Source organism: Poecilia mexicana, unplaced genomic scaffold (genome assembly GCF_051168715.1).
Source record: "Poecilia mexicana isolate PSO_F unplaced genomic scaffold, ASM5116871v1 scaffold_18, whole genome shotgun sequence".
Classification (NCBI taxonomy): domain Eukaryota; kingdom Metazoa; phylum Chordata; class Actinopteri; order Cyprinodontiformes; family Poeciliidae; genus Poecilia; species Poecilia mexicana.
In genome coordinates, this window is record NW_028263387.1 from 24,711,475 (window position 1) to 24,727,995 (window position 16,521).

General features: G+C 38.8%; 1 protein-coding gene across 1 annotated transcript; it reads left to right on the forward strand.

Moving 5' to 3' along the window:
* Positions 1 to 822: 822 nt before the first annotated feature.
* txk (TXK tyrosine kinase) lies at positions 823 to 16,402 on the forward strand. Its single transcript, XM_015011698.2, has 16 exons — positions 823 to 1,154; positions 8,879 to 8,927; positions 10,256 to 10,337; positions 10,413 to 10,538; positions 10,915 to 10,979; positions 11,173 to 11,232; positions 11,317 to 11,371; positions 11,576 to 11,655; positions 11,733 to 11,857; positions 12,409 to 12,483; positions 12,954 to 13,125; positions 13,210 to 13,426; positions 14,338 to 14,402; positions 14,618 to 14,736; positions 14,820 to 14,977; positions 16,009 to 16,402. The coding sequence occupies exons 1-16, from the start codon at positions 1,142 to 1,144 to the stop codon at positions 16,078 to 16,080; spliced, it is 1,533 nt and encodes a 510-aa protein (XP_014867184.2). The 5' UTR covers positions 823 to 1,141; the 3' UTR covers positions 16,081 to 16,402.
* The last annotated feature ends 119 nt before the right edge of the window (positions 16,403 to 16,521 follow it).

Genomic DNA, 16,521 nt, shown 5'->3' on the forward strand with positions numbered 1-16,521 from the left:
GATTAGCATGTTTGAGAACCAGGAGAATCAAGCTAACAGCAAACAGAGTCCAATTAGCAGAAAGTCAAGATATCAACTATTCAAGCTTCCAACTTACCAAGTTAAGCTAATTAGTCAAGCTAACAGCTAATTAAAGTCAAGCTAACAGATTACATAAACTCATAACAATTGCTAATAAACATCTAAACACAGGCAAGCTAACAGCTATTCAAGCTAACCTTAGCAGATTATTTTAGCAAGGTGATGTATTCAAGCTAACAGATGAGCGAGTGAAGCTAACAGCTAATCTGGTCAAACTAGCAGCTTTTTAGAGTAATGCTAATAGCTAACGGTGTCTAATAAACTGCTACTCTGTAACAAGCTAAGCGCTAATAGAGTTAGCGACATAGCCTAAAGCTAATGGTCTGACATAAAACAAGCTAACAAAACAGCAAAAGTATAAACTGGTAAAAGTCAAGATGCTAACAGTCAGTGACTTATTTCTAATTTTATTTAGTATCAATTCAATCGATTATATCGTTTTGATTAATCCATTCACACTTTCATTTCTGCTCTTGCAGCTTTGATTTGACCAAACAAACGGTTGTAGCGTCGTTCTTTTTCAGGGCTTTGAAGCAGAAAACATTTTTAGAGTCGGTAACATAAAGTGAAAGAGTCAGATTGAAGCGGCTGACTGTTTTCAGAGCTGCATGACGATTACTGTATGTGTGCCCTTCTTCTTCCTGGATTTATTCTCAGACGGATGCTTTGCGGTTTCGTTCACGTCATTGTTTCACTTCCTCTGCTCTGCTCTCTTTGTCTTTCTATGTCTCTATAAACTCTGGCGAATGAAGCACAATTTAAAGAAAATGTTTTACTCTTTCAGCAGCAATCCGAACATCAACACCAGCAATTAAAAATCCTCTTTCTGAGTTTATTGTTGGCTCTTTCTGCTGCTCTTCTTCACCTACCTCACTTCCTCCACCCACCTGCCCCTTTTCTCGCCTCTGACTCCACGCCTCGGCCGCTTCCTACCTGCAGCATCACAGCAGCTGCGTCCATGCTGAGAAACTGAAGCCGACTTCGAGCTCCAGAACCAAAACTGGAGCAAAACCAGGTGGAGGAAGAGGAGGGCAGAAGAGAGCGAAGACCAAACACCGACATGATTCACTCGAGTAAGTAGACACTCTAAAATCTGAACATTTACGCCTTAAACTTAAAGAGAAGAAGAAGAGCAAATGAAGGGAGTTAGAAGAAGCAGATGATTGGTGTTTATGTACAGGAGACGCTGCCACGGATTCATAAAACACTCAAACATTTACAACATTCTGCTTCTAAAACTGCACAATCAGCCAAACCCAAAGAGTGACGGTTAGTCTTCGTTTCTCCATGACTAATCAAAACAAAGCGCCTCACTTTACAGCGCGGTGCTTCACCTGTGCAGATGGAAACGCAGAGAAGCTCCTCAGTTAGCAGCTCTGGCCTGCAGAGGTTTCAGTTCTCACTGCTGGCAGCTTTTAGAGAAGCAGTTTCACATCTGGTCTGGCATTTAATTAGAAATTAAGAAGAAAACAGCCAAGGTGACTTCAGTTATCTAGAAATAAAACCGCAAACAGCTGATTAATCATCAGAACTGGCAGGAAATCTGGAATTACTCACAGTTTTACATTTTATATACAAATGTTTCAAAGCAGAACTTTTCTCTTTGCTTGTTTCTGGTACGCACATAAATCTGATGCGCAAGAAACATCCATAAACAACAAGCAGAGATGGACAACTAGTAGCACAACATGTACATTTTGGTCACAAAGCTCAGTTTTCCTTTTGTTGAGGCTCAAACATGAGCTGCTGCACCTCTAAATGTCATGACAACAGGATTTACGTTTTCTTCATCGTTCCGCCTCTTTCTGTTTAAATCCTCGCAGGTCTTTATTAAAATAACTATAAAAAGAGCCCCACCACCAACAGAAACCAGAAAAAGTAAATATTTTCCTCCTTAGCAGCCAGACTTTAGTTCTCAAGACGTTTAAGGGTTTTTCTTTTGGCATTAGCTGCTTTTTCAGCCATTTAAGAGAAAAACAAACCAGTTAAACCTGATGAATTCAGAGTTTTGTAGCGAGCAGGCAGAGGGTCGTGACCTGGAATCAAACCAGAGATAACGTCTTTGCTTTGCCATCTCAGCCACTCACTGCCCCAGCTTGTGCCCTTCAAAGACATTCAGCACTAATTTGGATAAAAGACGAGGAGAAAACGGGTGAAATGGGAGCAAAACGTCAAACAGAAACTCAGAAACCCAGAAGAACCACTGATTAGAAAATAAATCAGCTTTACTGTCCCAAAATGGGGAAATCCAGCAGAAGCAGAGTGACAGAAAATCAAGACTTTCAGGTTCAGACAAAGAGAAAAGTATAAAAATCAACAAAAAACAAAATTAACAGTAACATGCTGTACAGTAAGTGTAAAATTACAACGTAAATACGGTGCAGTTACCAAAAACAGCGCACTCTGATCCAAGGAACGTACAACGGATCAGGATGATTTAAGAAAATCCCAAATATTCATGTTCATTTTTACAAGTGAAAAAACAACAGAGATGTGCAAAAACCAGCAGGGATGAAAACATTTGTTACGTTTGTTTTAAGGCATGATGGTTACAGACAGAGATGGGAAGAGCAACCAGAAATTATCCTCAAGTGAGAGTAAAAAAGTGTTTGATTAAAAATAAACTGAAGTACCGACTAACTGGTCAAATTACCAATCATTTAATGTTTACAAACTACATCATCAGACAGACTGAACTACAGAGTTATGTGGAAAGTTTGGTATTTTAAACATCAAAATGAAAATAGTATTAAAATCAGGAAAAATACATTTTCAATAAAAATAAAAAACTTATGAAACTTTAACAAAAACTGCAGGTGTGTGTTTCTGTGTCTGGTGAATTTTTGGTAAAAACATGTTTGTTTTTCATTCATTGGGTAGAAAATACAGAAATGTTACTCAAATAAGAGCAGAAATACTTCATAATAAAATGACTCAAGTAAAAGTAGATAGTAAAGTGTAGTAAAAATACTCCTAAAAGCACATATTTTTTCCAAAAACGTTAGTTACCATCTATCGTCTTCTGGGAGGAAGGATCTCTGTTAACGCTCCTTTGTGCACCAAAGATGCAGCTTCATGTTTGAGGAAGGAGAAATTATCCGTCAGTGATTTTATTTTAACCTTCTGTCCTTAAATCCACTTTGAAAGATCTGAAGAAAGTCTGGCTGCTTGGAAGGAAAACACATAAAAATTAGAGCTTAGTAACAGATTTTCTACTTTCAAAAGTGTCTCAAAGCAAAACAACGTCCAACTAACTGTCAGGCATAAAACATCAATGTCAGTTTATTTAAAAAGCACTTTAAAAACAGCTACTAACTTCATCAAGGTGCTGCACAGTTTTCTTAAAACCACAGATAAAAACACACAGGAACAGAGAAAGAAGAAACTAAATGTCTTAGAAATGTGTCCAAGAGGAAGCAACAACATAAACAGAACAGGGCCTAAGATTGAACCTTGAGGGACTCCATAGCTTAGTATTACTGCCACAGAAGAGAAGTGATGGAGAGGAAACGAAAAACTTCTGTCATACTAACATGATGAGAGCCAAACTACTAAAACTAAACTAATAAAAGATGTCATGGTCAATAGTATCGAACGCTGCAATTAAATATGACAATAAGACAGAAATGTTCCCTCAATCAGCTGTTAGGAGATCGTTAAACACTTACAAACGTGTTTCTGTGCTGTACTCATGTTTAACACGGGACGGTAATTTCTCGTAGTTGCAGTAGTTTGTTAAAAGTCGTAGTTTGTTAAAAAAGATTGAAATAGAATAAAAACTATTTTCACCAAGACTTTAGGTAAAGATGGTAGTTTAGAAATCGTCTGTATGAGCGAGTTTGTTGATGGACCAAAACGCATGGATCATGTTAAACATTTAATAAAAAATGACCGGAAACCACAGGGAGCCAGAGCAGAACAAAAACAGGAACCCAGTAACAACAGGGAGGTGACAACAGGAGCAACTGGAATGAGTTGGAGGTTGATTACTGAGCAAGAAACAGAGGGACGATTAGAAACGGATGGAGAGAGAGAGAGAGAGGGGGAGAGAGAGAGACAGAGAGAGAGAGAGAGAGAGGGAGAGAGAGGGCGAGAGAGAGACAGAGAGAGAGAGACACAGAGAGAGAGGCAGAGGGAGAGGGAGAGAGAGAGAGGAAAGAGAGAGAGAGAGAGAGAGCGAGAGAGAGGGAGAGAGAGAGAGAGACACAGAGACAGAGGCAGAGAGAGAGAGAGAGAGAGAGAGACAGAGGCAGAGAGAGAGAGAGAGAGACACAGAGACAGAGGCAGAGAGAGAGAGAGAGAGAGACATAGAGAGGGAGGCAAAGAGAGAGAGACACAGAGAGAGGGAGAGAGAGACACACAGAGAGAGAGAGGCAAAGAGAGAGAGGGAGAGAGACACAGAGAGAGAGGCAAAGAGAGAGAGGGAGAGAGAGACAGAGAGAGAGAGGGAGAGAGAGAGAGAGAGAGAGAGAGGGAGAGAGAGACACAGAGAGAGAGGGAGAGAGAGACAGAGAGACAGAGAGAGAGAGACAGAGAGAGAGAGGGAGAGAGAGACAGAGAGAGAGAGGGAGAGAGAGACAGTGGCACAGGGGGTGAGGGAGAGAAACAACAGACTAAGAAATAATCCATCCATCCATCCATCCAAAATAAAGTAAAACAGAACTAAATGATCCAAACAGAAATCCGTCTAAATTCATCCATGATACCATCAATTATTGTTTTTTTATCAAGTGGGTTTATCACCACGGCTGGTTTGAAGGCGGCCGGGACAAACCCAGTCCAAACGCATACGACTCAATGCCACAATACAAAGACCATCTTTAAATAAGTGAGCAGGGAGACGGACGTTTCAAACGAGGGAACTGGGTCGAAGTGCCAACACAGACAGAACCGCAGTCAGTGAAAAATGTAAATATATGTTACAAAGATCCACAGAAACTGTGAAAACATGGGAATCCAGACGGTTAATAACTTTACGGCTTTAAAAAGTGACCGGTTGTTTCTGATTCTGGTTGATGAAGCTCATTGAGAAAATGTCACAGTTTGGATGTAATTATTTAGAAAAACTGGTTGTTTCTGTACAAATGTCCTTTACAAAGTGTCCCTTTTGTCACGTTATGTCCACGAACTTAAACGTTTTACTGAGAAGAGCTCAAACCAAACGCTGTGGTTCTCATGCATCTGGTAAACCTCAGATTCAAAGAGTCAGAATTGTTAAAACCATTTCTAAAACAAAGTTAGTGAGGCGGAGACGTTGTTTCCATGCTGAGCTGAGCGCTGAGAAACGATTTCCCAACATTACCAACGTCTGACACGTTACTGGGACTAATTATGGTACTTTTATTCATCTAGTTATAGCATTTTGTTCTAATTTACAGGTAAATTAATTATGTTACATGGTTTTAAAATCTGAACAAAATCTGTTTTGTAAATTTCAGTCGATGCTTTGTGGAATATTTTTCCTGCTGCAGGTTTTTCTGCACATTTACAGTTGAATTCAGTAAATTACAATATATAATGAGTCTCATTTGTCTGAGTATAAGTGCCATTTGGAAATAAAAACCTGAACATATTTTCATTAAAATCACATTTCTGCTCTTAAAAATAGTTTTTTTAATTGATTTAGTGTAATAATCAAATTTTAAAAGTCATAATTAACAGAAATGAAGACTTTCAAACATCCATTTGTATGCAATTAATCTTAATTTTAATTAATGTTTCATTATTGATTCAGTTTCTTTGACTAGGCCATTCTGACACATTAATAGGCTTTGATTAGAAACCTTGTTCGATAGAGGGACGAGTTACCAACCGAAACTTATTTAGAAAAGACAATGTCATCAGCATACAGATGTATTTTAGCTCTCATCCATCCATCCATCCATCCATCCATCCATCCATCCATCCATCCATCCATCCATCCATCCATCCATCCATCCATCCATCCATCCATCCATCCATCCATCCATCGACTTTTTTGAGTTTTCCATGTTATAAAATTATTCCTTTATCAAAAACAAACATGGAGTCGTTGAGTCGTTCATGCATGTCTGAGAAATCCTTTAATCTCCATGGCAACCATTCAGCTGTGCTAAACGCTTGGGTGGACTTAGCCCCGCCTTCGAGTCACAGCTCCTCCCCCACTCAGCTCCTTCAGACTAGCCAGCAGCAATTAGCAAACACATGGGGAACACCTGCTGAGCTCATTAGAGGAGTTTCTTCTCTGGTGAAAATGTTGGTAAAGGGTTAATAGAGGAGCCATATTGTTATGACTTCCTGGAGGCAGAGCTTCAGAAAGAGCAGGAGCTTCTTAAAGAGACAGAGGCCCAATTTCCAGATGTTAATTTATAAAGTCAAGATATATTTGATATATGCAGCATTTGATTATGTTATAAAATACACAATACTGCCCCTCTAAGTGATTTCTGCAGGCGGTTTGTTGCACATTAAACTTTCCAGGATCCCAACTTGTTAAATCCTTGTTTCCTTTTCCTGCTTTCTCCTGGTCTGTCACACACCGTCCCCATAAAATACACTGAATTTTGTTTCTGTAGTGAGACAAAATGTGAAAAAGTTTACATGACCCATCTCTTCTGGGTAGCAAATCTTAAATAACTGATTAAGAAATATTTACTTTTAGATAAATAAAGCACATTTTTTTGCAAAAGAAGACGGTTAAAGCATTTAAATTGATTGTTTTGCAATTTATTAGATTAACTATTCATTGTGTTTTGACAAGTTTGGTAACACATATAGCAGATTAGACGTATTACTGAGAAAAAGAGTTCATCGCTCGCTGGCATGTTTATTTTATCACCTTTCTTTCCCCTGAAGCTCTGCTTTCATTTTGTACCTTCAGAATCGCATGAGACTCGTCGCTCTGCATATGAGTGTTTTTTTTTTTTTTTATTCACACAGGAAGTAATGTAGCCACCTCTCCCTGCAGTCTCTGACAAACAATGACCCGGCTACACGCACCATCTTGTTCACTCGCCCACAGAAACACACAAAAGGACTCGCTCAAAGCAAAGAGAGTGTTAATTCTGCAGAAAAGGAAACTATGCTTCCTGACAAAGACCTCCCACTTCAAACCACAGAGACACAAAGACAGAAAAAATTAACTAAAACAGCTGGTAGGACAATTTGCGAAGATGCGTTTCCTTGTTAGATTTTGTCTTTTTACTGGTTAAAATTTCACTCTTAGAGGGCAAATGTGAACTTTAGTGGCTTAAACTTAGCCAACATCAAACAGAAAATATATGTAACGTATGTTCAAAGCTGCGTCAGCAACAGTTTTCTCTCTAAAATGGTAAAATAAGGATTAGTATTATATAATAATACATTTAATGTGTAAATTGTATGCAACTCACAGAGATATCAACACTGGAGCTACTCTGGTTTGAACAAAGACACTTTATAAATGTTAGACAGTAATAATTATTTGTTTAGATTTAAGTATGTAGTTAATTAAAGGGGTGGTGTTGAGTATTTTCCAGGCACATAGTGCCATTTTATAGCACAATCAATTAACTAAGTTACCTTCAGTTGTTATGAAAATGGTGTTTGTATCAAAAATAAGAGAAATTTGACTGTAATTGAATGACTTGAAATTAATTGGGCTTCTGTCTCTTTAAGAAGCTCCTGCTCTTTCTGAAGCTCCGCCTCCAGGAAGTCATAACAACATGGCTCCTCTATTAACCCCTTAACAACATTTTCACCAACATTTCACTGAGATGTAGCTCCTATAATGAGATCAGTGGTTCCACCAGGTGTTTGCTAATTGCTGCTTCCGCTAGTCTGGAGGAGTTTTGTTGGGAATCTTGGTTGGAGCTTTGGGTAAAACAAAGTTCCAGCCACCAGTTCACTTTGTATGAACAGGAGTTTAGGCCCTGAATGATGCAGGGAGATTTTAGGATTTCTTATATATGCAATCAAATCAAAACTCTGGGTTAGTTTTTGATGAGAAAATCGCATATAAAGGTAGGAAAGTTCATTTGGTTTGGTTTAAACTTTAACAAACATAAATTTCAACTAACTTATCTTCTCCTTTTGTATCTACAGGTGTTCCTCAGGGATATGTTTAAGTCCCTGTTTTATATATTTTCATAAATGAATTATAGTGAGACATATGAAGCAGGAAAGAAACTAATTTCAGCTAAAATACGTCTGTATGCTGATGACATTGTCATTTATGTAACTTTTTAAATCTAGTCATTAAAGGTGTTAAAAAAGCTTTTAACATTTGCTGCTCTGCCTTTATGTGAATAGAAAAAGTATGTTTATATAAACCAGTGTCTCCAGGACTATTAGATTGTTTTTGTGCTTTTTATTCCAATGACGTTCACACATTTTGTGGTATTACTTTAAAAATATTTACAAGGAATTTTGTGATATTTTTCCATCATCAAACCAATATTAGACACAAACATTTCCATTCTTTAACAAACTAAAATAGCTTGATTTTTGTTACTCATCACATCAGTCACATTTAACTTAACATAAAATCAGGCTGAGGCTGCAGATGGGAGTTAGCATCTTGCTAAAACCCAATGTTTTCACCATTTTGTGGAAAATTTACAATAAACTTGAGAAAAAAATCAAGTATCTGTTGATTTTGGGTGAATTTCCATGATGGCGGAATTTGAAAAAACTGGAGGAACTTTTTGTTTACATCCATATTTATAGATAAACCATCCAACCATCTAGACTTAACCCAATCTACCATAAAAATGTATAGACTTTTACTTGGAAATGCTAAAAGATTAGCCATAACTTATCCTCTTTCTGTCTGTTTCAGATCAATCCACCCACTCAATATTCTGCTGCTGCTGTGCTGTTCAAAGCAGGTAAAGATAAGAATTGTTTCGAAATGTTAAGGTTGAAAAGTCTTCAGTTACGTTTTCAGTGGTGATTTGGGCTTGTTTTAAGTCACTGAGTCAACCCTGCTCACTGTCTCTTAAAAATATTATAAATACAGCAGAGGATCCACAGCAAAAGGTCTGAAAAAGACCAGAATCACGGCGTTACTTTGGCCCAGTCAAAGTCCAGCCCTCAACTTGATTGAAATGCTGTGGTTGGACTTAAGAGTTGAGCAGAAACATGCCGTTGTACAACGTTATAAACGATACAGGGGTCAAGTTCCTCCACAGCAACGTAAAGAGAAAAAACTGCTGGGAGAAATTGGAGGTATTGAAATGAGGATATTTATATCTTCCCAGTTCGTATAGTTTTGCATATTTCTAAAGATACAGACGAAACGTCCATCCTGCAGAAGCTCACAGATCGAGGCCACGTTTTAGAGTTTTTAGCTTGTGGTTACCCTCGGAGCCATGTGGTGAGCGAACCTTGTCCAACGATTGAACAGCTTGCAAAGATGCATGCACCAAAATAACATTAAAGAAAAGCGGTTGAATCATGAAACTCTGTTTTTGGTCTATAATTTTAACAGGAAAATGTTCCTTCATCGCATATAACTTTTCAGTTCATCTCATTTGTAAGTTTCCTCTAAAAATAAAAAAAAAATACAAAAGAAAAGGTTTACAAATCTGCTTATTTCAGCAGTTTGACTGAACAATTTGTAATAATAAAGCAAATCTTTGGGTTTGTTTTCTTAAAATGAATCGGGGCGAAATTCATTATTAGATCCCGCCTCCTACTAGCCTTTGTTGTGCCACTTGCTTGCAGCAGATGTTTAGTATGTGTTAATCTATACATATAATACATAATCACACAGTTTCTGTCAGTAGGTGAAAGCTTTGGGGTAGCCCCAAAAATGGGTGGAGTCAAATAACTGACTCCGCCCATTTTTGGGGTTGCAACAATTATTCACATATGTGCTGCTCCAAATATGGGCAGCAGCAAATGTGGTCTGAGTTAACTTTTGGGGCAGCCCCAAATACGGGTGGAGTTCAACAAGTGGCTCCGTCCATATTTCAGGGCAGCCCCAAAATTTAATACTTAAATAGGTTCTACTTATTTTTACATAATTTTTTAAATGTTTTGCTCATTTTACCTTAAAAATAAGTATGTGCACCCAGATAAATCAAATTTGTTGATTTGCTAGTGCCAAAAAAAGTTAAATCAATAGATCTCAGTGGTGTAAAGATTCATTTTGATACATTTTCCCATTGAATAGAAAAAAACCCAAATGTAAAGACGATTTGTCTGATTTCAGGGAGATCAGCACACGCATGGAACTGGAGGGCAGAACGTCTCTCTGCTTCCCAACCAGACGATACCCTGGAAACGCTCGGCGGGTAAGAAACAGCACATTTCTCCGTATCCGTGTGTTACTGAGGTCTAGGTTTTGACTTTTGCTATGTTTTGGTCAGGTGGACAGGTCCAGGAAAAAGCTCCCTCTGCCCCCTCCGGAGAACGGAGAAGGTGAAGGCTTGGTGAGCGTCGTTGCCATGTACGACTTCACGGCCAAGGAGGACTCGGACCTCACCATTAAACAGGTAACAATTTCACACCAGTTCACTGAAACTGTGCTGAATGAAATTATTATCACTGTGGCAAAGTATTTTATTTCATGAATTAAATTATTATCACTGTTGTAAAGTATTTTTTGATGAATTATGAAGAAAAAATACATTTAACTGTATATTACTATCTAAACATTTTCAGGTACACTGTATTCCCATTCATTTTGGTCCTTTGCTCCATTTAAATTCATAAAATTGGACATTATGACCTCTGGTCAAACCAAAATAACTGATTTTAGAGATTAGTTGCTGAGGAATGACCAGATATTTACTAGTAGATCAGATTTATTTACTGACATCAAAAAGCAAATAAATAAATGTGTGTAAAACTAGTGCTTTGTGTCTCCAGGGAGAGGAATACATCATCCTCCACAAGCAGGACCAGCTGTGGTGGAGAGCAGAGGACAGACACGGGTACGGCACACCAAGTCCAGACCAAGTCCAGAACCATTCACTTAAACTGTGATTTCATCTTGCAAATTAATCAATCAGCAGTTTCTCAAAGTTTGCAGATTCAGATAAAAACATGTTTAAAACTTAAATTATCGAGGCAGTCGGTTGTAAATCCTCTAAGAACTCGGTTCTGACGTGTCGCTGTTTTGCTCAGGAATAAAGGCTTCATCCCCAGTAACTACGTAACAGAGAAGAACAGAATCGAGGCAAACTCGTAAGTTTTAAACTTCTTATTTCACTCGGCTGGAGAGCGCAGTTATAAAACATTTAATGTTTATTTAAAATGTCCGTCATGAAGGTGGTACTGCAAGAACATCACCAGAACAGAAGCTGAGCAGCTGCTGAAACAGCAGGTATTATTTATTTATGATTATTTAATTTCGCTTTGGGATCAATAAAGTATTTTTGAACCTGAATTGAATTTTGAGTCTTGATTTATTCATCACACTGTCTAAATATAAACATATTTACACTTGAAAGTTGCAAGAAATTAACTCCTGATTTATCTTAAATGTGAATTTTCACTACAGTTCTAATAATTAATTGCTGTTTTCCAGGATAAAGAAGGTGGTTTTGTTGTGCGGGAGTCCAGTAGACAAGGAACTTACACCGTTTCTGTTTATACAAAGACATTAAGGTAAGTCACAAGTTTTAAATTCCAGAATAAAACTTATATCCACAGAAAATATTTAATCAAATATTTCTTCTGCTCAGTCCGAACGGAGACATTAGGCATTACCAGATAAAGACAACGAACACTGGACAATTCTACCTGGCAGAAAAACACGTCTTCAGCTCCATACCAGACGTTATACACTACCATGAACACAATGCAGCAGGTAGGAGACAAGTTGGCGTCTCTGCAGACGAAATGGGCGTTTCTCAGCAGCCACACCTGATTGGACGAACCAAATGAGCCGCAACACGATTGGACGAGAATTGAGAACTGTAGGGGTTCTCAAAGACCGGATGAAATTAACATCTGTAAAATATTGTGGAGATTGCAACATATTATTTTAATGTGTTGGAGAAATGAGATAGAATGAAGATTAACTAGCTAAAAAGCTAAAACTAGCTAGAAAACGGATAGCATCTACGCTAGCACTAAATGCTATCAATAGTCTTTTAGCTAATTTGAACTATTTAGTTAATTTTAGCTTTTACATTTTTTTTTCACTCTGCATGGAGTAGGTTCCTGTACATCAACATGCTAGTAATAAAATACTAGCATGAATCATAGAGATTCATTTCTGCTGCTGAACTAGCCAATCAGTGTTTGCGCTTTAGAAACGCCCATTTTGAGTCTGCTCTCATAGTTTAACATCCTGGTCAGCGGTCATTTTTCCTGTCACATCTTATGGTTTTGTCGTTCTCATGTTTGGGTTTGTAGGTCTTGTGACCCGGTTACGGTACGCTGTGGGCCCGATGGGAAGGTGTGTTCCAGCCACAGCAGGATTCAGCTCAGGTAAACACATTCATGTTAAGCTGTTAGATGCATCATTTAAAACTGCTGTATGTAACTTAAAGAATATGATTTTTACATATTTGTTAAAACTGTCACCATATAGTGACAGTTTGTTATGAGGCAGATAATCTATGAAAAGACCCACTCTTTGAGCTGTTACTGCTGTCTGATGAAATGCACCAAAATCAACCAATCAGAGCAAGGAAATGGTCTTTAAAGCTGTCAATCAACCACATGTACTCACTGCTAAATGTGCCAGTGGCAGAAAACAACTTACAGTTACAGAAAAATGGTTTACCGCAGCCATTGGTGGCTATGCTAACTAGCATTAGCATTCACAACAGGCCTTTGCTAGCTGCAACATAGCAAATTTTCTGATCTTCTAGTGTTATCAAGGGACACGACTAATAAGATTCAATCAGTTTAACCTGATATTTTATTTTAATTGCCCCTGATTTTCTCTGTTTCAGAGAAGTGGGAGATAAACTCCAGTGAGTTGACCTTCATGAAGGAACTGGGCAGCGGCCAGTTTGGCGTGGTGAAGCTTGGCAAGTGGCGGGACCAGCAGAAAGTGGCCATCAAGTCCATCAGAGAGGGAGCCATGTACGAGGAGGACTTCGTCGAAGAGGCCAAAGTTATGATGTACGGGAGGAGAATCAGTACGAAAACCACCAACGAGACGCAGAGAACAAGTTTCAATAACGTTTTCTGTGTGTTCTGCTCCAGGAGGCTGTGCCATCCCAAACTGGTCCAGCTGTACGGCGTCTGCCTGAAGCACCGCCCCCTGCTGATCGTGGCTGAGTTCATGGATAATGGCTGCCTGCTGAACTACCTGCGGCAAAGGGGCGGAGCTCTGAAGGAGGCGTGGCTTATGTCCATGTGTCAGGACGTCTGCGAAGGGATGGAGTACCTGGAATCTCACAGCTTCATCCACAGAGACCTGGTGAGGCTCCAGCAGACCGACAGGGACGCTAAAGCTAGTCACTAGCTAAAGAACAGGATCGCTCAAGCTAGTTGCTAACTCTAGCACAGGGACACTCAAGCTAGTCGCTAGCTAAAACACAGGATCGCTCAAGCTAGTTGCTAGCTCTAGCGTAATCACATTAAAGCTAGTCACTAGCTTTAGCACAGGAACGCTCAAGCTAGTCGCTAGCTTTAGCACAGGAACCCTCAAGCTAGTCACTAGCTTAAGAACAGGAATGCTAAAGCCAGTCACTAGCTCTAGCACAGGGATACTAAAGCTACTCGCTAACTCTAGCACAGGGACACTCAAGCTAGTTGCTAGCTGAAGCACAAGGATGCTAAAGCTAGTCACTAACTCTAGCACATGGACACTCAAGCTAGTTGCTAGCTGAAGCACAAGGACGCTAAAGCTAGTCACTGGCTTCAGCATAGGAGCGGTCAAGCCAATCCCCATTGTATAATTTATTCTGTTAGGCTCTAGGGGGCAGTGTAGCGTCCCCTTGAGCAAATGTAACATTTAGAAGTAAAAAAACACAGAGGGAAATTTGCCAGATGCCGTCTGGACGAGGCGATTAGTTGAAGAAACCTACTTTGACCTCATAGACGCATCCGGCATAACTCAAGCTTTATGTCGTCATCAGTGTTTTCACAGCTACAATGAAAAAGTAGCTAAACCACTGATTACTAATTTAGTTACTTTACTGATTACTTTATTTCAAAAGTAACTAGGTAAAATTGCATGTTAGATTATAAGTTACATCCAGCAACATAAACTTGAAAATGCCAATGATGCTCACTTAATTGGAAACAGATTATGAACAGTAACTTCAGAAATATTTCAAAACATCCTGAATATCCGTTTAAATTCTGTGTTTATTCTGTCTTATTCAGGCAGCCAGAAACTGTCTGATTAACGAGAACAACGTGGTGAAGGTCAGCGACTTTGGGATGACCAGGTACGGCCAACACTTTAGTTCCTTAGTAATGATAAAAATGTATGTATTAATTTATATAATTTAACACATGCTGCCATAACAACATCAACATTCTTTTATTTTTTCTTAGTACGGCTCTAATACTCTGTCATAGGAACATATAAACGTTTAGATTAGACATGTTACATTTATTTGTTTCACCTGAGCTTTGAGCGTTTCTTTTAAACCGACTGCAGGTACGTTCTGGACAACCAGTACACCAGTTCCAGCGGCGCCAAGTTCCCGGTGAAGTGGTCTCCTCCGGAGGTTCTGCACTACAGCAAATACAGCAACAAGTCGGACGTCTGGTCCTTCGGTAGGAGGCCTTAACCAATCGGCAGCTGATCGCGTGTTGCTCTAACGCCAGGGGTCAGAGGTCACTGACGTGTTTGTGTTCAGGTGTGTTGATATGGGAGATCTTCTCCGAGGGTCGAACGCCGTTTGAGAACCGCTCCAACTTGGAGGTGGTGAACGACATCACCAGAGGGATCCGGCTGTACCGGCCGCACCGCGCCTCCCAGCCGCTGTACACCATCATGTACCGCTGCTGGCACGAGGTACCGACCCGCTTCATCTTCACCGAGAAAAATGGCTCAGAAAACGCTGGGTTCTGGTATTTTCTGCTTCGCTGACAGGCTAGCTGCTTTTAGCACAACGTAAAAACAACAATAGTCTTTTCCAGCGTCCAGTTGGATTGTTTTTTGAAGCAAAAATTTACCTGCAGTGGACCAAGAGAAGCAGCTCTGTCATCCATTGTTGTTGTTTTTACTTTTTCTAAAAATATTTAAACAAATGGCACGAACCAGGGCGGGCCCAAGGTGAGTTAACCAACCCGCCACCACCAGGGGACCAAAGAACACCAAGCTAGCATGATAAAAAACAACATATATATTTAACTAAATGCTGTTACACATGGAAAAACAATTTCTACATTGTTTTCATAGTTGCTACACAAATAATAATTAATATCTTCCTGTTGATTCCTGCTGCTGTTGTTGGGAAAATACAAGCTAACTTGTCAATTTGTTAACTGTAAATTTAGTATTTATCAGCTCATGTTACTTTCAAATTGTTAAAATAATATGACACACTTAAATTCTACTCTGCATTTCAAAGTGCAAATAATTTTTTTGTAGTTAGCTACTCCTGTAATGTTAAAATGAACAGCCATTACAACACTGGTATGATGAAAACTAATTACAAATTATGCTAATAATATGCACAAAACGTAGCTTAGAAATGCTAAAGCATCTGGTGTTGACATGCTGGTATGGGGCCCCCCCAAAAATCTGCTTTGGGCCCCAGAAAGGTTTGAGCCGGCCCTGTACACAACAACCAACCAAACAAACATCCAGGGGTGTTAATTAGACAAATACATGTAAACATTTATATTTGGAAATTGGCCTTTTCGTTTATACAGCCTGTTATTGATTTAACATATTAGTCCCACATCCTTAACAAATCGAATGAAGTAACTGAATTGGAAAGTAATAACTCCAGTTTAATTTCCATAAATTAAGTGTATATTATTCTGTTAATCAGATATTTTTACTAACATCTTTTCTCCTCATTTTTCTTGGTCTCACAGAAACCTCAGGGTCGGCCGGCGTTCTCTGAACTCTTGGAGGAAATCAGAAAACTGGCAGAAAATCCAGACTAATACAAAGATACTATTCTTTTACCTTTGAATATCAAGCTGTTTTTAAACTCATATGTACAAATAAAACATGTTTTAATGTTGTATGTAGATGTATAAATTAAACTTACCTATGCCGGTGCTTTAAATCATTTATTTATTTTGAAATATGCAATAAGACCAGCAAGAGATTTTCAATTTTAAGCTGATTCTAATGTGAAGTTGGTTTTATACATATGAAGCTTCTGTTTATATAAATGCAGACTGTAAAGTACAAACTAGCAGCAAAACTGTGTATGATTGTTGATGAAGCATGAATGAGTGAATAAATGTCACTTTAAATCTTTATGCTGCGACTTTCTCCATTTTTTTAGTTACAGAGCTTTGCAAAGTGAATTAAAGTGTATATTTCAGGGGGGGCGCAACAATGCCCAATTGTTGGTGTCTCTTTGAATTTTTGAGGAT

Coding starts and splice junctions, on each gene's coding strand:
- txk (XM_015011698.2), top strand. Junction 11,858..12,408: donor CCATGAACACAATGCAGCAG/GTAGGAGACAAG, acceptor TTGGGTTTGTAG/GTCTTGTGACCCGGTTACGG. Junction 14,403..14,617: donor AGCGACTTTGGGATGACCAG/GTACGGCCAACA, acceptor AACCGACTGCAG/GTACGTTCTGGACAACCAGT.